Genomic DNA, 25,287 nt, shown 5'->3' on the forward strand with positions numbered 1-25,287 from the left:
GTCACTTACTCTTTGTCACAGCTGAGCTATAAATTCTTCCCGCTTAAGCAGTCGTTCTCTGGCTCAATTTTTTTCCCCTTTCAATTAATAGGAAACACATCGGCTGAAGGAGGGTCTTTGTTGGTGTGTGAGAGTCCATACATCACCTAAACTAGAGCACCCCCCCACCCCTCAACACACACACTCACACAGGACAGCCCCCATCTGCTCCCAATCATGGGTGCAGCCAGCGGTCAGGTCGCTGACGGTGAATGGTGCACTCACACACACACACGTGTAAACACACACAACATAGGCATGAGAGTTCAGCCATTGAATTTTTCACATACACACATACGGAAACACACACACACACACACTCACGCTCATGTAGGCGTTTCCTGAGCTCTGGTTGTAAACGTGTGCTCTGGTGCAACACTTTCACACATCCTCGCAATAAAAACGAAAGTAAACCTACATTCTTTTTCTATCTGACTCTCTCACACACACACACATGCACGGACACACATTGAGGCACAGTGACAGATGAACGTGAGACATCCTGGCGGCATGCTTCACTGATGACAGGGTGTCATGGAAACGCCCAGCGTTCTCCATGGTTACGCACTCTTTACCCCCACGGGATACTCTCTTATGATTGTTCAGACAGAACACTTGAGCTACTACTACAACTCAGTGTGGCCAAAATACACACACTCACACACATTGTTTCTTATCAGGATCTAAATGGACACAAATTAGCCCATTATGTGCTTTTGGGATTAGAGCGGCGATTTAGCCTAATAGCCTGTTTTCCTATTCTTCCCACAAAGCATGGGAGATATTTGCCAATAAAGGCCTGACGTTTAAATCCAGTTGTATGTAGAAGCACTTAATCCTTTACCTTTTCATGCGAATTGTGGATGACATGCTGTCGTCACTTTCGGGTTTCGACTGTATGGCTTCCTGTAAAACTTGTGTCTCAACATCCCTTTTCGTGTATGTGTGTGTGTGTGTGTGTGTGTGTGTGTGTGTGTGTGTGTGTGTGTGTGTGTGTGTGTGTGTGTGTGTGTGTGTGCGTGCGGTTGGTCTGGCTGTGGGAGCAGTCTGTGTGTTGATGCAAATGCACAGAAGCCATGATGTGTTTGCTCTGTCCGTGCACACCAGTGATGGAGACAAAAGCACATAGGGAGGCACGGCTGCCTCACAGTTCTTTCTGCTCATTAAGCTGTTAATGCAGCTTCCTGTTCATGTGTCTTCAGGCCGCTGATAATGAATAATGCCACTTATTATTCAGTAATATCACCATAATGAATGTGCACTGTTGAGCATGATTGTTAAACTTTTTTTCTGCTGTTTTTTGTTTCTCCAGACTCTGTTGACCAGCCCACATAGGACCACAGTCCCAGAGTGAGGGGGGATCTGATCGTCCATCATCTCAGCGCCGTCACAAGGTGGGCTAACAACCCATATGGTTGGCATGGTAACGGCCCGCTGGGTTTGGGTTGAGCAGTTTGCCAGAGACAGTTTCTTGTTGTTGCCACATTCTTGCAACATCCCCCTGACCTGAGCACAGAGAACAGTGTGTGTTTTCTGAAGCAAATGTCTTATGATTTTGGAAGGTGGAATAGTTTAGGAGGAAAGAGTGGTGGTGGAGGTAACAAGAGAGAAACAAATAGGACTGAGCGGATGATTTTCAGGCAGATGAGAAAATGAAGAGTGGGAAGACAGCAGAGAGACAGGAGGAGAAATCAAATTATTCTTTGTGCTCTACCTGCCACAGAGGCTGAAAGAGAGCATTAATCTTTTACCCCTGTTTGTAGGTGACAACAACACACACACACACACACACACACATACATAAATGTCCCCAGACTCAGCCAAACCACACTTTCTCTTTCGTTCACGTGCAGTCTCACACATGCTTTTGGAGACACGCTGCCATTGCACAGAAAGCAGGAGTGATTGTGTGCAGAGTGCGGTCGGTAGGAGAGGAAAGGGAGGAGGCAGGGTCCAGTCAGTCCAGTTCCAAGCAGAGGAGATGCTGCATATGGGCAGGAAGAAAACCAGAGACAATGGAGATGAGGAGGGACAGGTGTATTCTTCCGAAAAGAGTCAAATTAAGAAAGTACAAATTCCTGTTCATTTTCGCTTTTCATTTTCGTCAGGTGGCCAGCAGTTGGAGCATTTCTGACACTTGGGAGCATGAAACTCTCATGTTATAGTCATTAGCAGAAAAGCTGAGCAAAAAGGCAAAAATCAAGCCTGTGCACATCTAGCATACGGAGGGTGTCGGTTTGGTGAGAAATATTCAGTCACTGAACTTAAATTTATTACTGTTATATTTTGGGTCAGTTTTGGATAAATTTGGCGTCTATAGTGGAGTGTTTTGTTCTCAGTTGCAACAAATAATCATTTTGAATTTGCTTTGGTTCTGGTCTGTGCCTCTGAACAGCTTCTTCTTCATAAAAATGGTAGCAAAGGCTCACGGTTATCATAATATATAGACCATCTTCCTCCATCTTAGCTCAAGGTCTAAAGTAGAATTTATTGTCATTCTCTGTATATACAGTACGCCATGCAGGGGAACCAAGATTGTGACAAGACAGCAATGTGCAAGTAGCGTAAAGATGAGTAAAGAATAAGAAGTGCCATCACACATGTAAGAATGAATCTCGTTTCATTAGAAACATTAAAATGAATGTGTAAAAATGTACACAAATAATAACCATACCTGCAACAATAGAAATAGAAGACATTAAAATGGCAGCAGGATTAGTGCCATCCATAGCACCACATTTGATTAATCAATTAGTCAATCAACAGAAATTTTAAAGAAAGAATTTTATGCAAAAATGCCATTAAACTCTCTGGTTACAGCTGCTAAACTGCAAATAAAACTGTTTTTCTCAGTCTTCTATGGTAGAAAAAATTAATATAGTTTGGCTTGTTTTGCTTTTGGCCTGTTGGTCACATAAAATTTACATATATCAACTTGGGCTCTGGGAAATTGTGCTGGACATTTTCCACTTTTTTCTGACATGTAGAACAAACAGTTATTGTACTGATGAAGACAATAATTATCATTTGAAATGACACAACCCTACCAGACACCATGCCAAACTGACTCAGAAACAAGGTTGAAATTAGTAAAATTGATGGCCATAACAAACATTAACATAATGAGTTGTTTATATGTTATATCACTATTCTATATTTAATATTTGGCACTTTCATGGTCCTATTTGAATCACTTTGCACTGCAAAGTTGTTGTCAGAGAGAAGAATTGTGAATGTTGAGAATCATTCATGAAATATAATATAAATATTGATAACCTTGAAAGAGAACATTGAAGTTATCATTTACAGTAGGTAAAAATAGTCCAGAAATCTATTCTGCTTGAGTTGACCAACTTCAGTCAGCAGCCTCAAGACTGGACACCAATCAGGTCAGACTGGGGGCCAGTTTCTTCTTTATCCTTCACAAAGCATTGAAGACGGCCCAAGGTTTGCGCAAGTACTGCAAGCGAAGCAGCTGCAGCTCTTGTCCTGTCACTGGTGTGAGTTTACATGGCCGGACCAGGGCCGTGTGCCTCTGTTTTGTCAACAGAGATTATGAAAGAGCGGCTGGCAGGCAGGTAGGCGGGGGAGGCGACAGCGGGGCTATTTACATCACGCAGCCTGAGCGCACCCACCCCGCCAACTCTGTCACCTTCCCTCTCCCTTTCTCCCTCCTCCTCGCTTCCTATCTCTTCCTCCCTTTTGTCGCCAGCAACCAGCACCCTGCCCACACCGCCCTGCCTTCATGTTCTTATCCTCTCCAAAAGGGAAATGGAGACAGAGACACTCGTCAAACAAACCCACAGGAAGCTTGATGGCAGCTAGTGCCACAGTTCCGCCACCTTTGTGTTTGAGATATAGTGAATGAACGTATTCAGCTAACAACTGTTTTACACAGAGTGCTGGCTTTTGAATAGATCTACAAAACTCCACGATTTAACCTTGAAGCTCTCTTGTACACAACAAGCTGTAAGAGTTTCAACTCGACTCTGAATGAAGCTTCAACAATGACTGAATACACTCTGGACATGTTACTTTAAAGAGACAAAAATAAACCCATCTGTGTACCTAAAGATAGGTCTATTTTATATTCGTTCTTACTAATTTTTCCCGAGCACTTGTCGTCTGCCCCCAGTAACTGTTTTCCGAGACATTCTTGTTTGTTGCATTGTTTTTTTTTTTTCCTCAGCTGTGACTCACTCTGTCGTGGGAAGTCTGTCGTCTCTTCACTTTGTTTTCTGTCTGCCCAAACCTTTTTTTTTTTGCTCTCAGTAGCTGCTGTTCATCCATTTAAATTCTTCTCCCCTAGAGTCCATGAGTTTAACTCACCAGTGTTATTGAAGCGCTGCTCATCTTATTGCAAACATTTTTTATCGTGCACACTGAAGTATACAAAAAAAACGCGCATTTCTATAATTTGACAGAGGGAAAAAGTACCACTCAGTGCAAAGTCATACATCTCAGTTCAAGTCATACATCTAAAGGATGTCTGGAGTTGGGAATTGTGTGACTTGAATTATGAAGTTATCGCAGCTGTCTGAAAAAAACATTCTCTCTCCTCCCAATAACTGAAAACAAAACAAAGTCAGTGTCCAAATCAGAAGTTAGCAAACAGATGTTATCTGATTGATATCCATGAAATTAATAGTTAATATCTAAAGTTTAATCCACAAACTATACAAAGGTTTTAGTTAGAAACAATAAAATCACATTGCAAACTTCATTTCCTCCTGCTAGAATACATTTTGCGATTGCTCCAAAAAAGAACTGAAACAAAACAGATATTTAATCTAAACAAACGGCAGCACTCACTCTTTAAATTCAATTTTCATCCAATCCAGCTGCTTGGAGGAAATGAATAGTGTCCAGTAGGGTTAGGTCTACTGGGTTAGGTCTTTACATACAGCTAATGAGCACCTTAAGGAACATTTATGTTGATGATGTCTGAGTGACAGAAAGCCGTCAGTTTAACAGATGTATGACACCACTAATGTTAGTCCATAAGGGGCTTTAGATATACATTGATATTTCTTGTTTGCAAGAGGAAACGTTGGCCTGGTTGTAGGACTAGTAGGAAGTTCAGGGGGTCAACAAGAAACATTCAGATTCATCCTCTGGGAACCATGAATATCTACAATAAATGTCAACTTGGCCTTTAGTGTTTGAGGTACCTTGTCATGGAACAAAGGGTTGATTATCTCATGTCAGTGGGACTGTCCTGAAGCTTGTGAACTTAACTAGGATTGGATTGCATGCTGTTTAGTTCATGAGGTGATCTGTTTCCTCTGGTTTTGCCGTAAAACCATAAAGTCTCTGGTTCCTGGTGAGAAGTGTTCCCACTGGACTTCAGGCCCCAGGGTCACTGGGAGGCTGCTGTCCTGTAGCCGACCTGTGGAGGTTAGCTTCACCCCAGGTGATGCCACAGCTCTGTTGACCTGAATGATCCTAATTTAACACCCCTCTAATGACCTGGAAAATATGTGGGTCATCTGTTGGCGTGAAGGCCGTGACCCCTTGAAATCGCTGAATTCAAGATCAAGGTTGACAACCAGGTCAAACTTGGTGTGAAAGTTCAGAATTGCTTTACCTGCAAGGGTGCGCTCACCTGTTCACGTCTGCTGAAGAACAGACGACGCTCCCGTGACGGCCCAGACAGCTGGGAGCTGAACTATTTGTCCCGTTCCCATTTCTCTCTCTGGCCAAGCCGCAAGCAGCTTCTACTTAGTAACTACTCTGATTAACAGCTTCCCACTATTGCTTCTGGCTGTGATTAATGTCTCAGAGTCATCCTCAACTATATGATTTAGTCTATAGACTTGAATGAATGTGCAGCCGGTTCTGAAGCAAACACAGAGGCTGTATGGCCTGGGGAATGTTTCTGTCTAACTCTACACTGTTGTGTCAGGACTGATGCTTTCCTTTTTCATTTAATTTTCAATCTATTTTCTCCATCTCAGTTCTCTTTAAGCTCTTTGTAATCATGTTAGGTGCGCTAACAAAACAAAAAAACGATGCATGTGAACGTGTGTTTCCATTGTGTCCCATGATATACTGCAAAGGGAGAAAGATGTTCAAATGAGCGGCATGGCAGGGCTGTCCTGGAAAGAACTAAAGTGTGTATGATGTGTCGTCCGATAATGTCAGAAGGCAAAAGTGTACATAGTTTCTTAGGGCTTAAATGCCAGCCATAGTTTAGAGGGACGAGACATGATAATCATTAAATTTGGGGATAAAAGAGGACAGTGAAAAGGAAAAGAATAAAACGAGGCGTGAGACAGAGAGAAAAAGAGCCCCGCTCACTTTTTCATCTCACGCCTGGACAGTGGCAGCATGAAGTGGGCGTGAATGTCAGATTGTCTGTTTCAGAAGGTTATGACACAAATTGTCGGCCACAACCACCCCATGCCAATGCCGGATATGTGTGGCAGTTGGGGGCAGAGGGAGCATGTTCGCCAGCAGCTGACGAGAAAAATCCAGTCACATTCAAACAGGTGTATGGAGCAACCATTATATTCTGACACTTCTCCCTATCACTTTACCGTTACACTCGTACCAGTGCAGTTTGCTGCCATAGGTCCCTCCACCACATGTATCCTTCCTTTATCAGCTAAGATTTTGGTCTTGTTGTTGTTGCTTTAACTAATATCTAATGCTCATATGGGAATTTGTTAAGAAGTGTTAGGAGTCATAACCTCTAAGTCTAACTGTCTACTGTAACCATCTGCTATAAACGGGCATTTCCTCATGTATTTTTGGATAAACACAAGGAAGAGAGGTATTTGTTATTTTTATCAATTAATTTGCTTCCTCTGTCTACATATTTGGTGTTTTCTTCTGCCAACGTGTCTGTTTTCATCATCTTCTCAACATCTCATAACCTCTAAGTCTAACTGTCTACTGTAACCATCTGCTATAAACGGGCATTTCCTCATGTATTTTTGGATAAATACAAGGAAGAGAGGTATTTGTTATTTTTATCAATTAATTTGCTTCCTCTGTCTACATATTTGGTGTTTTCTTCTGCCAACATGTCTGTTTTCATCATTTTCATCATCTTCTCAACATCGCTACACCAACCTTTACCCCTCAGCTAAGGGTTTTTTAATTTCCAGTGTTTCGTTTCAAATAATCTTAATGCTCTAATTCAAAACATGCATTAGACCAGGAGCAGAGAAACTGCCTACTTTTTGCTCAGTGCTCACTGTCACATTTACTACATCTCACTCTTTCTGCCTTAAATTGCCATCTTCATGCCCATCTTTTTGCTGCCCTCCATACTGCCATCACCTTCTCCCATTTCCCTCTTTACGCGTCTCATTCCCACTGCCCCCTGCTGCTGTATTGTACCCACCGCAGCCCCGCTGCCTCTCTGCCACCAGGCCCCACTGCCTGTGGCGTGTAATTGACTTTCTCCCTGCACTGGAAAAGCGGGCGGCCCGCGCCAGGCTGGAGGTGACCCATTTCCCTGGGGCATTCAGCAGCCTCCTAATCAACCATTCTCTGGGGCCGCCTCATTCACTCCGCAATTAGAGCAACTCCCCCTTTGAGAACTCCATCAATAGGCTGGCAGGCGGGCGGGTGGGCTCTATCAGCAGAGGAGTAAAGACGGAGTTTCACTCAAACACTTTGCTTTGGCTCTTCGAGTTCTGAACCCTCAGACTTTGTACCTCCCCCTCTCTGGTTTTTGCCTCCGCGGCTCCTCGTCTCCCTCGTGGTAGGTTTCATCAGACAACAGCAAGTGGGGTTTTGTCTAGTGGTGAGTAGCAGACAGGCACACAGGGAGGCAGACAGGAGGATAGGCAGGAAGAGACGCAGGTAGGCAAGCAGACAAAGGCAATGAGACAGTCAGACAGACAGTCAGATGGGAGGTACTCAAGGGAGAGATTAAAAGAGAAATTTGAAAGAAACTCTAGGCAGGAGGGATTGAGCAAGAGAGTCGGCACGTCTTCAGAGCATTGCTTGATTTTTAGAAGATGATTTATGAGTATTCCCCCTTGTTGCCTTGCAAGGGAATACTCTTGTGTTTCACCTGGTCTTGAAGACATGCGTGAAAGCAGCCCTCATATTGATTCTGTCTCAATAAGAAGGTGTGTTCACTGCTTGTTTCAGCCGGATATGATCTTGTTGCGAGCCAAGAACGCACGACTGAAGATTAGAAAATTGTCTATCCAAGAACAAAGAAAAAAAGAAAAACGTAATCAGACGTTCTCGCGGACTGCTCTGATCCCACAAGAAGGAGCCTGAGATGATGGTGCATGGTGATTAAATAACAGGCCGGCATCTCTCCCCTGCCGTTGGCCTGATTTGCTATGCAGGAGAGGCAGTGCTCTGGTCAGAGGATAACCATGTAATCAATGGAATGAAAAAGCTGCTCTGGCTGTGAAGGTTAAGAGGGGTACTGGAGGCTTTCAGCCCACTCTGTGCGCCACACATGCATTCAAAACACACACCAGACAGGCTGAATGTTACATCCCCTCCTCTAATTCCTCCTCCTCTTCTTCCCCTCTCACCTGTCCCCCTCCCCTCCTGTCTTTCTTTGACATGCCTTTATCTCTCTTTCTCTCTGCTCGCTCCCTCCCACTGCCTCCGCCTCTTTTCGCTCTGATTCTCCCCCTCTGTGTTTTTTCTTCCTCTGCATTTTCTCTGTATATCCTCTATCTCCCACTATATTTGTGCTCTCTCTCCCCCTCATTTACTTTCCTCTCTTCCCTCCCTTCCTCCATCCTCTTTTCCTTCCCTCCTACCTTTCCCCAGTGTCAGCTGCTGTCACTGTGGCAAAGAAAGTGACCAATCAGAGCCCGCTTCACAGCACCGGCTTCTCCCTCCCTCCCTTATTTCTTCAGTTCCTTCCCTCTATTTCCTTCTCTTCCTCCTCCTCCTCCTCCTCCTCCTCCTCCTCGCCTCCTTTCGTCCCATCTGCCTCTGTTCCCCACAACCTTTATCAGCTCACTTCCTGGAGACGAAATGTGATGCATTATGGGAGACAGACGGCTGTCTAACGGGGTTAGTTGTGCAGCGTGGCTTATCATCAGAGACACTGCTAATCCTGTGTGTGTGTGTGTGTGTGTGTGTGTGTGTGTGTGTGTGTGTGCGTGTGTGTACCATATGAGCTGGTGAACTCATTCATGCACATGCCCACACACACACACAAACAAACACAACCTCGCATGCTTACTCTCTCTGTTTCTAAAGAGGAGGAGGAGGAGGAGGCAGACGAGACATGTTTATGTTCGTCAGTCTGTGCCAGGAGAATACGATTTGCATGATATAAACATATTTTACCCTGATGTGTACTGGTTTACACCATTTCCACAACCTGCCTCCATATTGGTTATTTTTGCTGAGTTCAAAGGTACTTCCCTTCACATCTACCTATATATTAAGAGCTAAAAGGTTAATAGGGACTCTGTAATCTCCTCTCTGCCTCTATTAAAGCTTTATTTACACCTGTGTATGTGCATGCTCCTTCCTCTCAGGTGCTGATATGTGTTCACGATGAGTGGTCTGGGGGAGAACTCCATGGAGCCTCTGAGCTCAGAAAGCCGGAAACGCAAGCCCTCCACTTGCGACACGCCTGGTCTGGGGTGAGTCTAGCTGATCAGCACAGGAGAGGGGAAATGGAGGGAAGTGGGCTACTGGGTCAGTGGTTTCTCTAGCTTGGGCCATGTGGCTCGTCTGTGTGCTGTGATGGGAAGAACCTAAATGTGTGCAAAAATATGAAAGATTTTGTAAATGTTTTTTTTTTTATATGAATCATCCCCTATAGAGACATTAAAAAAAAAAACAAGAAAACACAAAGAGCAAAGACATAATTTTTAGCTTTTAAAAAGTGAGGCATTTTGAGAAATATGCTTATTTGCTTTAATGCCAAGTGTTAGATGGGAAGATTGATGCCACTCTTGAAACTGTGTAGGTGCAGCTCTCCAACTACTATAAAATACACTGCTGAATCCTGTAGTTTAATATAGATGGTCATAGATGGTCCAGTTGTGCCCCAAAAGTAATCAAACACAATTCAATGTGGCTTGCAGCCAGTCTATGTTGTTTTCACATCTATAAACAGAACTCACAATTTGTGAAGTAGCATTAGCTTAGCTTTAATATTTGCGCATCTTTGCAGGTGTGAGAGGAAGCGACGGGAGCAGGAGAGCAAATACATAGAGGAGCTAGCGGAGCTTATCTCCGCCAATCTCAGTGACATCGACAACTTCAACGTCAAACCAGACAAATGTGCCATCCTCAAAGAGACGGTGCGCCAGATCCGCCAGATCAAAGAGCAGGGTGAGTGGACACAGTTGTCTGAAATCCTAAAGGCTACCGAGAGCTGGAGCCGAACAGGTGCACTGCAAGTCAGATGGACGGTGGAGAAGTGTGTGTAGGAAACGCTGGGCAAGGTGTTGAGGAGAGAGAGAGAGAGAGAGAGAGAGAGAGAGGGGGACGAGACAGCTGGGGGTTAGCACACACACTCACACTCACACACACACACACACACACGTGCCTCCTCAGAGCCCAGGTGCAAGGACGAATCAGTCATTCATCTCCCACAAATTTCACAGCCTCAACTGTTTATGTTTGGGAGGAAACATTGGCAATACTTTGTGAACCTGTCATTTGTGTGTGTGTGTGTGTGTGTGTGTGTGTGTGTGTGTGTGTGAAATGGGCATGCACAGCTGTGTGCTGGCCTCACCAGGGGCTGTTTAATTGGACGTTTGCAGGTAATCACATGCCCATCCATTCTGCTGAACTGCCAAATTATTAGTTCTGTTACAGCTGCTGTTGTCATAGTTCTATCTCCATTATGCAGCGGCCATCTCTACAGCAAACCATTTAAAAAGCTGCAGACTGAGAATCTTGTTTTGCAGATGCACAGATGCACCGTCAGTGCAGAGACGTATCTTTACTTCAGACCCGTGACCAGTGTACATTTTTCCATTCAAGGTGAATTTCTTGAGATCGGGGCAGAGCCGTGGGTGAATTTTGTTCTTGTGTCTCTGCTCGGCTCAGTCAGCGTCTGCCACCCCGACAGGAAGGGGAAGAGGCTACAGCTGGCCCTGACTGGCCGCTGACAGGTTGCCATAGTTACAGGAAGTGAAGACAGAAATGACACAGGCGTTTAGACTCGTGTCTCGCTTTCTACCTGTTCCTCTTCTCCTCTTCTCACTCTCAGTTGCTCTTTCTGCCAGTTTTCATTTTGCTCTTTTCTCCATCAATCAATTCTGTTTTTCATCTCACTTTCATCACTTTTGATGTACCCTGCTCTTCCGTCTTCCTCCTCTTCTGCTTCCCTACCCCTGCCCCCCCCCTCCCCCTCCCCCTCGCCTGTATTGCAGCACAATGAGTTGCAGCATCTTCAGGTTTGCTCCCAGCATCTTAAGATATTGAGTGAACTGATAGAGTGCAGCCTCTCTCTTTCTGTCTCACGCACTCTCTGTTTATGTCTCATCCTCTCTCCTCTTCCTCTCCCTCTTCTTTTAGCCCTTCTCTACCTAACTTCACAGTGCCTGGTTGTAGGCAGCAATGGCTTTTTTTCCTCTTTGTGTGGGTATCTGTGCCCCTTGGGAGCTAATCAGATGGAATGATTCCTGTAGCCAAGCAGCCCCCGCCTCTTTCTCAGACCAAGCCCTGCATTAATACAACAACCCAAATGCCAGCCGTTTTCTGTCAGCATCATCTCCGTCCACATCCCTGTGGTTCAGCACCGGTCCTTCCTGTCTCTCCCTCTGTATCTGCCTGTCTTTGCTCTCCCTCTCTGAGCCTCAGCCCCTCCATTAATTCAGGTGCCTCAGCTCCTGCCCCTGCACCATTACAGCTTCCAGAGCCTCTCTAGCTCTCTCCTGTGCTCTCTCTCTCTCAGCCCCAGCCTACCAGACAGTCCCTCAGAGTCTGACACTGAATATAAAGCATGAGGACGGCTGCTACCTGCTCCACATACACCCAGCCCTCTACTCCTCCTGACGGGCTCCTCAGAGAAACCTGCCTGCGTCCGTCTCCCTCCTCACCTGTAGTTTTAAATCCAAAAAAAAAAAAAAAAAAGAAATTAAGATTGAGAAACGCTGCCCCCTGCTGGTGCAGCTTTTAGTAGTGAGTAACTGGCTGTTTCTTCCAGTGTCAGGTATCGTTGCTTTCACCTTATGTTTTTCCTTTGATCTTTTTTGCTTCTTTGCAGACAGCAGGGTTTGAAATGTTTGTTTGAGGCATTTTCCTTTGTAATGCATTTCGTCTTTTTCGTCTCCCTTTCCTCGACTACAGGGAAAGCTTCATCCAACGAAGACGACGTCCAGAAGTCAGACGTGTCCTCAACAGGTCAGGGGGTCATCGACAAGGACCACCTTGGGCCGCTCCTGCTGCAGGTGAGTCCAGCACTCCACTCCACATCAATCACACAATATTTATCCAAGGTTTGACTTCCTGTCACTGTGCTCTCAGGCTCTGGACGGCTTCCTGTTTGTGGTGAACCGGGAGGGCAGCATCGTGTTTGTGTCGGACAATGTGACGCAGTACCTGCAGTACAAACAGGAGGAGCTCATCAACACCAGCGTGTACAATATTCTCCATGAGGACGACAGGGAGGAGTTCCACAAGAACCTGCCCAAGACCAACAGTGAGAAACGCACACATACATACATGCACACACTTACACACTCACAGGGAAGCTGCACGTCTGCTCGGGAGTAAACCCTGCCTGACATCTTCCACAGGGCCGCGGTATAAAACAAACTGTGAGAGGTCACAACAACTGGCACACGCACATCAACGTAAACTCACTCAGTTATTTATTCATGCTCCTCAGTTCTTAACTTTTTCTCTTGGTATAATGAGGAGCTCCTGGGAAGCCTGTTCATGTGGATGAGAGCTTTTCAGAAAGACACACGCACACACACACCTGACAAAATACACATGTGCACAGGAGCACCCACCCACTCGGTGCTAAGCAGGCAGAGCGTAGCGCAGCTGTCAGTCACACTCAGTGGTCCAGACAGTGTAAAACAGGCCTGAGCTCTTTTCAGATCCCACGGCAGCCATCTGGAAACTACTTACTGCTGAATAATGCACCTCCACACTTTCCTCTACTTAATTCATTGTGTGTTTGCTCGTGCACGTGTGTGTCTTATTGTATATATTTACATGCCTGTGTCAGTAATGGGATTTTTGCGAAGTTGCTGCCTGTGTGTATGCGTGAGTGTGTGTGTGTGTGTAAGCCCATGAGTATGTGCATATAGCACTATTTATAAAGCTGATTAATTATGGATATATGTGCTCGACTGAACCTGCTACTCGATTAACTCCGCAGTAATGTTCCTAAGCAGCAGTTGCTCCGACATGTCATTGACACGTTCTCTCACTTATTCCTCTCCTTCTTTCTGCACGCTCCTTTATTCATTCACTCTTTTTATCTTTTAAAACTCATCTTTATCTACTTTTCCTCTGAGCGTCCCCTGTGCCTCTCTCAACTCACTCTTTCTCAGCCTCATTCATACTTAATATGGCTGCCTACTAAGAAGAATATTGTGGTTGTCTGTTTCTCAACCTGCTTCTCGCTGCTCTCCCACCCCTCATTGTGTCTCGCTCTGCTGCTCTGCCCCTTCATTATCTTTTGGACCCATGAATGAAATACGCTCTCGCTGCACATTCCTGTGGGATGACCGCTGACCACGCCAGCTACAGTTAAATACACACACTCACACACAAGCACCAGGACGCACAAAAACAGACACACACTCATGCACAAAACATGAAGTGAGCTTTTGTTGTTTGGCGAGTGTGTTTTTTGACCCCTCTGTCTTGCCTCACTGTTGGCTAATTGTGTCTGAGGGGAGACGTCGGCCCCAGTGACTGTGCTGCGTTTTCTTTGCCGAGGAGTGAAAGCCAAGGCCTTGTTAAATCACCTCTCACTATCAGTTAGCCCCTCCCCACCACTACCACCCTACCCCCCCGACATGTCTCGCTCTCCCGGGTCCTCTCTTGTATCCTCCCTGCACCTGCCAGACAGAAACCTCCAGCCAACTCAAGGCCCCGATAAGGCTTCACAGAGACCTTGGAGGACAGTTGGATGTCTCTCTGAAGTTTGCCTCCCTTTTCTCGCTCTTCCTCCCCCTCCCCTGTGAAGGTGACCCCGTCTAAATGAGTGTGTGTGTGTGCTGTGATGAGGAGTCAGGGCCTAAATGAGGATAGATGGCTGAGTGTCCCTGGCCTCTGCCCGCTGCAGAGCAGACTGAGAGGGAGAGATATTGGAAATCGACACCTTGGCTACATTAATCCCATGGTCCATTTAGCCAGGGATCCGAACAGTAGGAGAGGCTTCTGCTTCTCAATTTAAGAGGGAAAATACATGTTGCACTGTGGTTTGTTTGTGTTGTTTGTTTTTCCTCTGTGTGCGCTTGTAGATTTGCGGCAAAAAAGATTACAGGCAATCCATTCATACTTGCATTTGGTTTTGGAAATACATATTAATTTCATTTTATTTGAGGGTGTGAGTTTCTTTTTGTTTTTGTCTCCTTTCAGTAAATGGGGTGTCGTGGGGAAACGAGGCGGCCCGACAGAAGAGCCACACTTTCACTTGCCGAATGCTGGTCAAGTTTGGCCACGCCCACGGCCCCATGGAGGAGGGGCCAGGAGGGCCACGATACGAGACCATGCAGTGTTTTGCTCTTACCCAGCCCAAGGCAATGATCGAGGAGGGGGAAGGTACGCTGACGTAGTCACAGATTTACACAGTTCATGATAATGAGTCATTCTTTTAAGATTTTACTGTTCTGAAAAGATACAGTCACGTGTGTTTATTGGCAATATTTAAAGTCCTCCACTCAAAAATATGTCTTGCTTTTTGTTATTTCACTGGTTTGACCTTCACCTTGCAGAATCGTGTATGTACAGAGTTTGACACGAGATTAATCTGCTAAAGGGGGAACGTTTTTCTGTGCTCACCTTAAGTCTAGTTTTAACACACATTCATATGATTCACATGATTTTGTGACAATTAGTTTGAAAGCCAACTGTGATCTGGTAGGTTACTCAGACAAGAGTGATGTGGAAAATTTAAACTTTCATTGTATCTGGTATGTAGGCACGGTAATAATGAAAAATATCTAAAAATATGTTGCATGTTCATAGATCTTGGATTCAGTGAGGGAGTAGTGGTTGACATTTAAAGAATTTGTAACAAGGTTATTCAACTTTTTTTCAGGATAAACCATATCAAATACAAATTATCATTCCAAGCACAGTATTTATAGGCCTGAAAACATGTCTGTAGTGGATCCTTAAAAGAAAGTGACCATTTAAAATACATTCTTCACTCTTTTCTTCACTTAGAGGGACTTTACTTAGGGTACGTAATAAGAAGCTGATTAGAATATTCTCTGCACTTTTCTCTTCACTTCCTATTTTTTTAGGTGTGTGTGTCTCAAATACCAGGATTCTCTCTGCATGGAGACATAAAATATGGGTGGAAGTAGTTTAATATCATTGAATATTATCTTAAGATGTAAATTTTCTACATGCATAAAATGTGAAAAACTATCAGAAAAAAGATACATTTTTCTGCTATTGGATCATTGTTAGCACAACTTTTACTACAATATGACACTGTTCATCTTGATAATACACACGTGACACTACTTCTTGAAAGTTTAAGAGCGCCAACCCTTTCATATTTATGTATCTCAATTTTAAAAAATACTAGAGATCAGTGCTACAGACGCATTTTTCAGTGAAAACCATAATAAAAAACAAAAATAATGAGCCTTCCGTACTGACCCTCCTTTCATCTGCAGACCTTCAGTCATGTATGATCTGTGTGGCCCGGAGGGTGACAGCCATGGAGAGGACAGAGAGTTTCAATACCCGGCATGAGCTCTCAGGTGAGGAGCTGCATACCCTAAATGCTCACTAAACAAACACAGAAGCTCAACCAGGCCATGACGTTCACTCTTTACCCATGAACAGGTCTGACTCATGCCTCTTGCGTCTCCTTGTTTCCTTCCCTCCACTCGTCCTCTTCCCGTCCTCCCCGACAGGTAAACTGATCCAGATCGACCAGAACTCTCTGAGAGCGTCGATGCGTCCAGGCTGGGAGGATTTGTTGAGACGTTGCATTCAGATGTTCCTTCAGCACAGTGATGGGCAGCCCTGGTCGCACAAACGCCACTACCATGAGGGTGGGTCACACACAAACACACACGTCTGGAATCAACTCCTGAAGTACCTCAGACTCGATGAATTCATCTTGTTAAGTGCTTTTTGCTTTTTAGTCCACAAGGGAAGAGCTGCCGTCAGGATGCTGCTGTATTTAATTAACCGTTTACTCTGATGTGTATTCAATCTTCTCTCTTTTAGTTATAGTTATAGCTATGTAGCTATTTAGTTTGTTGTTGTTACCTATTTTGGCCAGGCCTCCTTTCAGAAAAAATGGAAACTCATTGAGACTCGCTGGTTAAATATATGCATCACGCATTAGTGTACCAATATTGATCTCATGACTACAAATGTCTGAACGCTACAGCATTGATCCTCATAGAGTTGGTTTTCACGTAAAGGCAGTGATTGATGACCTTTTGTTATCTGATAAGTGTTAATTTGTTGTTTTATCTGTCCGTGCAGCCTTTCTGCAGGGTCACGCAGAGACACCCTTGTACCGTTTCTCCCTGTCCGACGGCACTCCAGTCACAGCCCAGACCAAGAGCAAACTGTACCGTCACCCCATGAGCAACGAGCCGCAAGGCTTCATCTCCACTCATCTACTACAAAGGTCAAAAACTGAATATAACCACACTCCATTCAAACAGAGCAGATGATGTTTCATTTACTGCACTGACTAAAAAGCACTTACAGCATATCTATGTGAGGCAGCCGAGGCATTCAATAGCTGAAGTAGCAGCTGAAGTAGCTTTTATATGCTGACGTCCTGTGAACAGTGAGAAGATGCCACACAGAAACCGGTATTTTAGGTGCATTGATACTGAGTTTCTGCAGTCTGAAAGTGGTTGTTGTCTGAAATACAGTGTTTTCAAGGTTTTTTCTTTTTTTTTTTTTAAACCTTGTGTGTGTTTTCCCTCTCCTCCCACACAGGGAACCAAACGGTTACCGCTCAGCTCAGGGTGGGAACATGATGCCGAACACTATGAGACAACAGGGCATGGGAGGCCCCAACCAGAATACCCAAATGAACATGAACACCGGTGGGGGGATGGGCATGGGGGGCATGGGCAGCATGAGCAGGGGCTTTGGCATGAACGAGCAAGGCCACATGGGTCACATGGGTCCGATGGGAAGTGGCTCTATGTACGGAGGGAGCGGTGGAGGAGGAAATGGAGGTGGAGGCATGGGCAACCGCATGATGCAGATGAATCAGATGGGGCAGATGAATCAGGTGGGGCACATGAATCAGATGAATCAGATGGGTCCCATGAATCACCCGGGCCAAGGCATGCAGCAGCACCCACAGCAGCCCCCGTTTCAGAGCAGCGGAGGTTTTGGGTTGAGTGGCATGAACAGCCCGTCAGGAAGCCCCAGAATGGGTGGCCCCCAGCAGGGACTCCTGATGTCACCCCGGAACCGAGGCAGCCCAAAGATGGGCGCCAACCAGTTCTCACCTGGGGGTAAGTGTTTAGTGTTTATTTTGGCATCAATTATTTATCAATTGATTTACATGTTTGTTTGATTGGATTTATTTGAGTTATGTTTTCCTTTCCAGGCATACACTCACCCATGAGCGGCATTGTCAGTGGAGGAGGAAGTGGAGGGAGCACCACCACCTTCTCCAGCAGCTCCCTAAATGCCCTACAAGCGATCAGCGAAGGAGTAGGGAGCTCCCTCCCCTCAACCCTAACATCCCCCACGCCAGCCCTTAAACCAGACAGCTCTCCCAGCGTCCACTCCTCCTCCTCTTCCTCTCAGCCCAGTCAGCCTGCCAAACCAGGCCAAGATGGCTCCAAAAGCCCAGCAGGAGGCTTAGGGCCTGGGCCCAGCGACCATCACCACCCCATGCACCATCACCACCATCATCAGCATCCTCAGACTGAGAGTTCTGCCGAACGACCAGACAGTCAGGCAGCTACAGTGGCTAAAGAGTCTGGAGAGGGAAGCAATGAGGCGGGGGTGGCGAGCTCTGAACCGCCTCGTAGGGTGCCGGACAGTAAGGGGCATAAGAAGTTGCTGCAGTTGCTGACTTCGCCAACTGAGGAGCTGGGAATAGGTGGCAGCGGACCAACAGGGCCCCCTGTACCACCCCCAACAGCCAGCAGCAACACTCCTGCAGGCTCAGACAGTAAGGACCCCACTGGTGGCATGACCAGCCCCTCATCTACTGGCGTCTCCTCGTCTTCTTCAGCCAGTGCCAATCCAGGCCAGGCGACCGGGCTAGGAGGTGTGTCAGCATCACTATCGTCGGCCCACTACACCGGCTCACTGCAAGAAAAGCACAAGATCCTCCATAAGCTTCTTCAAAACGGCAATACCCCTGATGAGGTGGCAAAGATCACAGCCGAGGCTACAGGAAAGGTGTCACTGGGGAGCCAAGAGGGAGGTGAGGTTGGAACAGGAGGATCAGGGGCCGGGGCCGGGCCTGGGATGATCACGGAGCCCAAACAGGAGCAGCATAGCCCCAAGAAGGAGAAGACCCATGCCCTCCTCCACTACCTCCTCAACAAGGATGATTCCAAAGAGCCAGCGGATGTCAAGCCTAAACTCGAAGAGCTAGATGGGAAGGGAGCGCCGGGGGCCGCAGGCGGCCCTGCACGGGGCGGCTCTGTATCCGGGACCGGCCCTGCACCTGAACATCCTGAGAGCAAGATCAAGTCAGAGCCACCTGATGACGTAAGACTGAATCTAGACATGATTAGATAACTGCTGCTATAGTGTTGTCATTAAGCATTAATGCTAGCCATACAGAGGAGATCTAGACGAGTCGCATTTGCTGTTTGGTTTTGCCTTTGACTTCTTGTCTATGATCTGGATGAATGTGAATCTTCATAGACATTTACGTAATAACTCATTTGGCCCATTCTAATCTGCAGTTGCACAACCTAGAGACTATCCTCGGAGATTTGAGAGGTTCAAGCTCTGACTTTTACCCTGATCAGACTGGAGGTGGAGGGGCAAACGACGCAGGAAACAAACCCCAGGGTTGCCTTGACGACGGCCTGCAGGGTAAGTGGTTGAAGGACCAGGGCCGACAAGAAGTGACAGTTACACGTGGTTATGACGTCATATGTGATAATCAGTGATATCAGTGTAAAATGCCAGCGAAAGTACAACTGTCATCATCAGGTGCTGTCTTACTGAATTTTGTTTTACTCCTAAAGCTTCCTTTCTGATCTTCATGCTACGAATACAAGCCTCACTATTCTCTGACCCTCTCCCTCGTCATGCCTCCTTTGTTAGAACTAACACAAACACACAAATTTAATCTAATTTAGAAAATTCTGAGCTTTATGCAAATGCAACGTTTTATAGTAAAAACTGTTGAAAGTATGTTTCTGCATCATAGCATTATTGAATAGATACGCATTTATAGATCCTCACTCTCTCTCTGAATACTTTGTAATATTTGTTCATAATAATAATAATGATCCACAAATCCATGTAGGATAAGAAGAGTAAGATTTCAATATTTTCAAATTGCCAGAGGAGATATTTTTTCCATATCTAATTTCATGCAACACAGACACTATTCTCCCTGTTCTTGAGGAAAAAGAAGAAGCGACCAATGAGTTGATACTTAATGTTTACAGGGAGTCCAGGAATGGGTCAGGGCCCCCGGGGACCCTTCCAGAGGGCCATGTCCATGGACGGGAAGGCTCCTGGTGGACCTGGAGGAGCAGGTAGACGCCCCATGCTCATCAAGCAAGAGAATATGATGGGCAGTCCAGATGGCTATCCAGGAAACATGGGTGTGTGTTCACGTGACCCAACACTATTTTCAGTTCATTTTCTCTCACCTTTCACTGTCTCCCTCTATCACTATTTTTAGGATATATGTTTGATTATATCTGAATTTGCTGTATCCTGCTATTGGTTAACTTTTAGACTTTAAATACACAGATTGGGTTAGATGAGGACCAACACTAGACCACACTGCTCTCCTTAAACACTTTTATGATACTGACACATGCATATCTGATGTCTGTGTATTACCAGGACCAATGAATAGGGGCATGGTTCCCCAGAGGTCTCCCATGGGGGGGTCAGGGGACTGGGGCATGCCCCGTTCCGGTGCCAGTCCTGTGGGCTCAGCAGGACACCCTTCCATGATGCGGCCAGGCATGGAGTACAACAACAATAAGAGCATGATGTCAGGACCTATGGTCAGCCGCTCCAACAGCATACCGGGCGCCAGGTCTATGCTGCAGCAACAGCTAATGGAAATGGGTACGTCTGTCACACTGCTGCCATCGTTATCATAAACACAACTATGTGAAGATGTGTTCCAAAAAGCAGGAAGTTTGAAAATGTAAGAAAATGAGACTTAAGAGACTGAGTCACATAGTCCTAGTCATTTGAGCGAAATGAAAAAAACATGCTAACATGCTGATGTTTGGCAGGTATGATGTTTACGATGGTCACCGTCTTAGTTTAGTGTGTCACATTTGGTGATTAGCACTAAACATAGCAACTGTTTGGTCATAAATCAAACTGTGCACACTGTAATTTTGATCTGATGGTAGCGGTGCATAAAAAGTTTAGGCATCATCATAGTTACTGTCTAATACTTGTTGAGATATTATAGTCTGGACAAAAGTAATGGATTGACTGACATTGCAGTCCTTTGAGTCAGGCTGCTAGCTGGTTTAAAGTGTGAGCACATTCATCCACACTACTTACCTGACATCATCTTACATATGTCTTTATATATATCTTTGTGGTTTAGGAGGCTCTGCTGACATGGGTATGGGTATGAGTGCCTTTGGCCAGCAGGGTCAGCCCAACCAGTCCCCCTCCTGGCCGGACACTATGATGGGCATGGAGGGTAACAGGTCAGTGTAACATCCCTTATTATCTGTATACGTTCCTGATTAGCTGCAATGAACTCAGGAGACAGTTGATACTGGACCTCATGGTGAATATTTGTGCGTGTGTGTGTTTGCCTGTAGACGCCAGTTTGGCAACACCTTGGATGATCTTCTGGTGCCTCCCACCACCAGTGAGGGTCAGAGCGATGAGCGGGCACTTCTGGACCAGCTGGACTCTCTGCTGAATAACACAGATGGCATCGCTCTGGAGGAGATAGACCGAGCCCTGGGCATCCCAGACCTTGTCAGCCAGGTACGTCTTCAGAAACACTCCCAACTTTGTGCTGCAATGTAGCCCTCTAGAAGTGAAGTAAAAGGAGAAATAATCAGACTGCATATCATGACTCATAAGTGAGCCTTACATCTCTGCATTAGATATTTCAGTCATGACTCACCGTGTTCAGACTGTTCTTTTACTGATGGGAGATAGATGAGCCCAGAGGGATCTGTCTGTGCTGCCTAGAAAAAGACAATTACAGAGCCAGCCAATTGGAAATTAATCAATTAGATGGAGCTGTTTGACAAACTTCTCTCTTTGTCCTCTTGTCCTCTCTGCACCAGAACCAGGGAGGTGAGCAGCAGCTGGAGCCTTTTCCAGGGCAGGACTCGTCCATGGTGCTAGACCAGAAGCCTCTCTATGGACAGGGCTATCCCGGAACCCCCGCCATGCCTATGCAGTCTGGCTATGGAGGGAATCCCATGCAGGGGCAGGCCCAGCAGAGGCGGTTTGCGCCCATTCTCTCTCAGATGGGCCAAGGTGGCAGCTTCCCTGGTATGGGTGGAATGGGCGGCATGGGACACCCCCGCGCCAACATGATGAGGCCCAGGATGATGACAGCCAACAAGCCTACAAGGCTCCAGCTGCAACAGAGGCTGCAGGCACAGCAGGTATGAATACAGGAAGGTCACTCACTGATTCATCAGTTTACATGCAAACAGTTAGATCACACTTCTTATCCAACCATGTTAGTGTGTAGTGCATTTGCAGGGGAAGCTGCAAATTTAGATGCAGTATATCTAGTAAGTATATCTTGCAAGTTTTCCCACTTACAAAGAATGGAGAGGTCTGTAATTTTTATCGTAGGTACACTTCAACTGTGAGAGACAGAGTCTAAAAACAAAACCAGAAAAACACATTGGATGATTTTTAAATAATTAATTTGCATTTTATTGTGTTGTGTTATTATGTGTTTTTCTGGATTTTTTTTTTCGATTCTGTCTCTCACAGTTGAAGTGTACCTACGATAAAAATTACAGACCTCTCCATTCTTTGTAAGTGGGAAAACTTGCAAGATCGGCAGTGTATCAAATACTTATTTTCCCCACTGTACATGGCAATATACAGATTAAAGTCAGTGGAAGACCTTGTCACATCTGGATGAAAGCAATAAAAATGCTAGTGGTGTAATGTTACAACAGCCTGATATAAACAGGTACATTAATAGTCACAACATATTTTAGTTGCTCTTGATGGCTTTTCAGTTTCAACACTGGGAATAGCACGCTGGAGTCGCAGCTTAAGTGATGTCTGATGTATTGCTTTGAGGTATTAGAAAAATGTTACAAAGTTCTTGTTTTTGTAAATCACCTATGTTAATACAGATGTTTAATTTATCTGTAAATATACAACACAGGAGCAGGGCAGGGTCAGAGTAACATTTGCTCCTCCCTCTCATGTTGAATATTATTTTTCCTCCTTCCACAGTTCATGAATCAGACACGGCAGGTCATGTGCATGAAGATGGAGAACCCAGGAGGCAACCCTGGCATGAGGCCCAACATGCAGCCTGGCATGGGAGGACAGGTGGGCGACAAAAACTCTTACAGATAAATCACTCTGAAGCTTATTTTTGTAATATGAGACTTAATATAACTGATTTTATTAATATCAAAATCAGAATCAAGTTTGCCAAGTATGCCCACACATCCACACATACTCTGGCTGTGGTTTATCCTCCGGGAGGAAATTTGTCTTTTTACCTCTTTAATTTATCAGGAAGTCCCTCTAATGGATGATCCAAAATCTATGCATTAACAACTGTTAACATGAAACCCACAGGTTAGTAATGGATTACCAACATTTATAACAGTGTTATTACCAAATAAAAAGGATAAAATGATTCTTATTATTGTTCTTCTAATTGTTCTGCAAAGCATTTATACTAGTTGCAATTTATAAACCTTTTATAAAGCACGACTTAGCATGTGGGACTGATCGTTTCAGCAGACCTGCCTGTTTGGTAGCCAATTTAAACCAGACAGTGATGGATGTACAGAGAACCGTCTGATTGCCATGCAGAACTTGCTCAAAAGATCCTGTGGCAGGTACATCATCTGCTGGGCCTTTTAAGGAGTCTATTTTGCACTTGTGGTTCAGATAATAGATGCCAGAAATCATGGCTTTTCATTGCTGCCACAATCCAACTGACTATGCAGACAGGAGCTGTAGACTGAGAGAGAGGTGAACAACATGCGGCAGAGGTCCACAGTCAAGTTTATCCAGGGGCTCAGCAGCTTATACGGACGTCCAAAGTTTGTTTAAAGGAATACTGCTACTCCTGAAGTCTACTTTCATCCCCACAGTTGTGTGCGTATTCAACTCCAAGTTATAATGACCTCTTGTCTGTGTGCAGACTCCTCTCTGAATCAGATGATGCCGATGGCCGACATGTCCTCTGGTGGCTTTAATTTGATAGAGGAGTCAACAATGATACAGTTGTGGTGTAAATATGTTGTCGTTGGTTTTTTTCCTTATTACCAGCCATGTCAGCATCCTCCTGCTCACTGAATTGGAAAATAATTTTTTCAATGGCCAAAAACAGAGACCCTACTTATGGCACACGGAGTGAATGTGGAACGGTTCGTCTGTCCGGCCAAACTCACTTCTCTCATGTCATGGTTTTCCATTGCACCATACACGCTGATTTAGTGTTGTGGCTTGTTTGATCTCAACGCAAGATGTTCTATAGTTGTAAAAATATCAGTGAAATTTGAAATAAAATTACAATTTTTTGTCCAAGAGATCTTATCACACCTTTTTCAACATTACATACTGCATATATTTTATTATTATACTTCATGTCAAACCTCCTCAAACTCTCTGGTTATGCTTGCTTTGTGCAGCCGGGCTTCCTCAATGCTCAGATGATGGCTCAGCGCAGCAGGGAGATGGTCACCATGCAAATGAGGAGGCAGCGCATGATAATGCTGATGCAGCAAGAACATCAGCAGCAGGTGGCAGCGGCCGCAGCTGCAGCCGCAGGAGGATTCAGTCCCCCTCCAAATGTCACGGCTCCCGGTGGCATGGACAACCCTATGGGCGGGCCAAGCATGGGCCAGCCAGGCCCCCAGCAGTTTGGCTATGGTGGAAACTATGGTGAGTCTACAGAGCCGGGTGCCTAACAGAATACTGCTGCTCCCTGGTGGTGAAGCTGTGCACTGTAGCATTCTGGTCTCGCATTTGTCATGTAAAAGGATCGGATTTATGTAAAAAAAAAAAAAAAAAAATTCATAAGGCTGTCCATGAACAGCCTCCTTGTCTCTGTCTTTTACAGCCATAAAATACTATACATTATTGAAGTTATAGTAAGTAACAAAACACGCAGAGGCAACAGAATCAACATCTTTTTCACTACGTATCAATTACATGTTTGTTGAGGAGAGAAAAGTGAGCTGAATTATTTTTTTACTCTCCACAGGGATGGGCCAGCAGGGAGACCCCTCATTTGGCCCCTCAGGCAGCAGTCCCCCTAATGCCATGATGCCTCAAAACCCCATGATGCAACAGCACCCACAGAGCGGTCCCATGTACCAGGGCGCAGATATGAAAGGCTGGTCGCAGGGAGGCATGGGACACAACAGGTATGAAATCAGACCGGTTTACAACTTCTTCAACGCTGTGCTGTCAGATGGCAGCAGGGAGAAAGTTTTGGCTTCAGTTGTTCTTTGCCTCAGTGCCTACAATTAAACTCCTCTTCCCTCCTGTCGCTCTTCCTCGCCAGTTCATACCCTCAGCAGCAGTTTGGGCAGCAGGGACCACCAGGGCAGCAGCAGTTTGGCCAGCAGGGGAATCCAGGCCAGTATGGGGGCATGATGATGAACGGGGGCATGCCAGCCAGCGGAGGAGGAGGTCACATAGGCCAGATGGGAGGGCAAATGGGTATGAACCCAATGGTGATGGGACGCATGCCTATGGGGCCAGATCAGGTAAGTGCAGAGGTTAGGAGAGTCTAAATGAGTT

General features: G+C 45.5%; 1 protein-coding gene across 3 annotated transcripts in view; it reads left to right on the plus strand.

Annotated features, from left to right (window-relative positions):
* LOC139209518 (nuclear receptor coactivator 3-like) overlaps window positions 1-25,287 on the plus strand; it is a 60,241-nt gene that overhangs the window by 31,186 nt on the left and 3,768 nt on the right. For 2 of the 3 annotated variants that reach the window (XM_070839257.1, XM_070839258.1), the window contains exons 2-22: window positions 1,352-1,433; window positions 9,516-9,623; window positions 10,160-10,320; window positions 12,289-12,389; window positions 12,466-12,640; window positions 14,542-14,724; window positions 15,813-15,899; window positions 16,056-16,196; window positions 16,639-16,786; window positions 17,107-17,636; window positions 17,732-18,852; window positions 19,053-19,185; window positions 19,770-19,940; window positions 20,176-20,406; window positions 20,906-21,011; window positions 21,129-21,300; window positions 21,609-21,935; window positions 22,753-22,851; window positions 24,171-24,423; window positions 24,746-24,908; window positions 25,049-25,253. In XM_070839257.1, coding sequence (XP_070695358.1) covers window positions 9,535-9,623; window positions 10,160-10,320; window positions 12,289-12,389; window positions 12,466-12,640; window positions 14,542-14,724; window positions 15,813-15,899; window positions 16,056-16,196; window positions 16,639-16,786; window positions 17,107-17,636; window positions 17,732-18,852; window positions 19,053-19,185; window positions 19,770-19,940; window positions 20,176-20,406; window positions 20,906-21,011; window positions 21,129-21,300; window positions 21,609-21,935; window positions 22,753-22,851; window positions 24,171-24,423; window positions 24,746-24,908; window positions 25,049-25,253 — 4,596 coding nt within the window. In that variant the 5' untranslated portion in view covers window positions 1,352-1,433; window positions 9,516-9,534. The remainder of the gene's footprint in view (window positions 1-1,351; window positions 1,434-9,515; window positions 9,624-10,159; window positions 10,321-12,288; window positions 12,390-12,465; window positions 12,641-14,541; window positions 14,725-15,812; window positions 15,900-16,055; window positions 16,197-16,638; window positions 16,787-17,106; window positions 17,637-17,731; window positions 18,853-19,052; window positions 19,186-19,769; window positions 19,941-20,175; window positions 20,407-20,905; window positions 21,012-21,128; window positions 21,301-21,608; window positions 21,936-22,752; window positions 22,852-24,170; window positions 24,424-24,745; window positions 24,909-25,048; window positions 25,254-25,287) is intronic. The other variant, XM_070839259.1, reaches the window with a different exon arrangement.

The sequence above is a fragment of the Pempheris klunzingeri genome, chromosome 11, assembly GCF_042242105.1.
Source record: "Pempheris klunzingeri isolate RE-2024b chromosome 11, fPemKlu1.hap1, whole genome shotgun sequence".
Lineage (NCBI taxonomy): Eukaryota > Metazoa > Chordata > Actinopteri > Acropomatiformes > Pempheridae > Pempheris > Pempheris klunzingeri.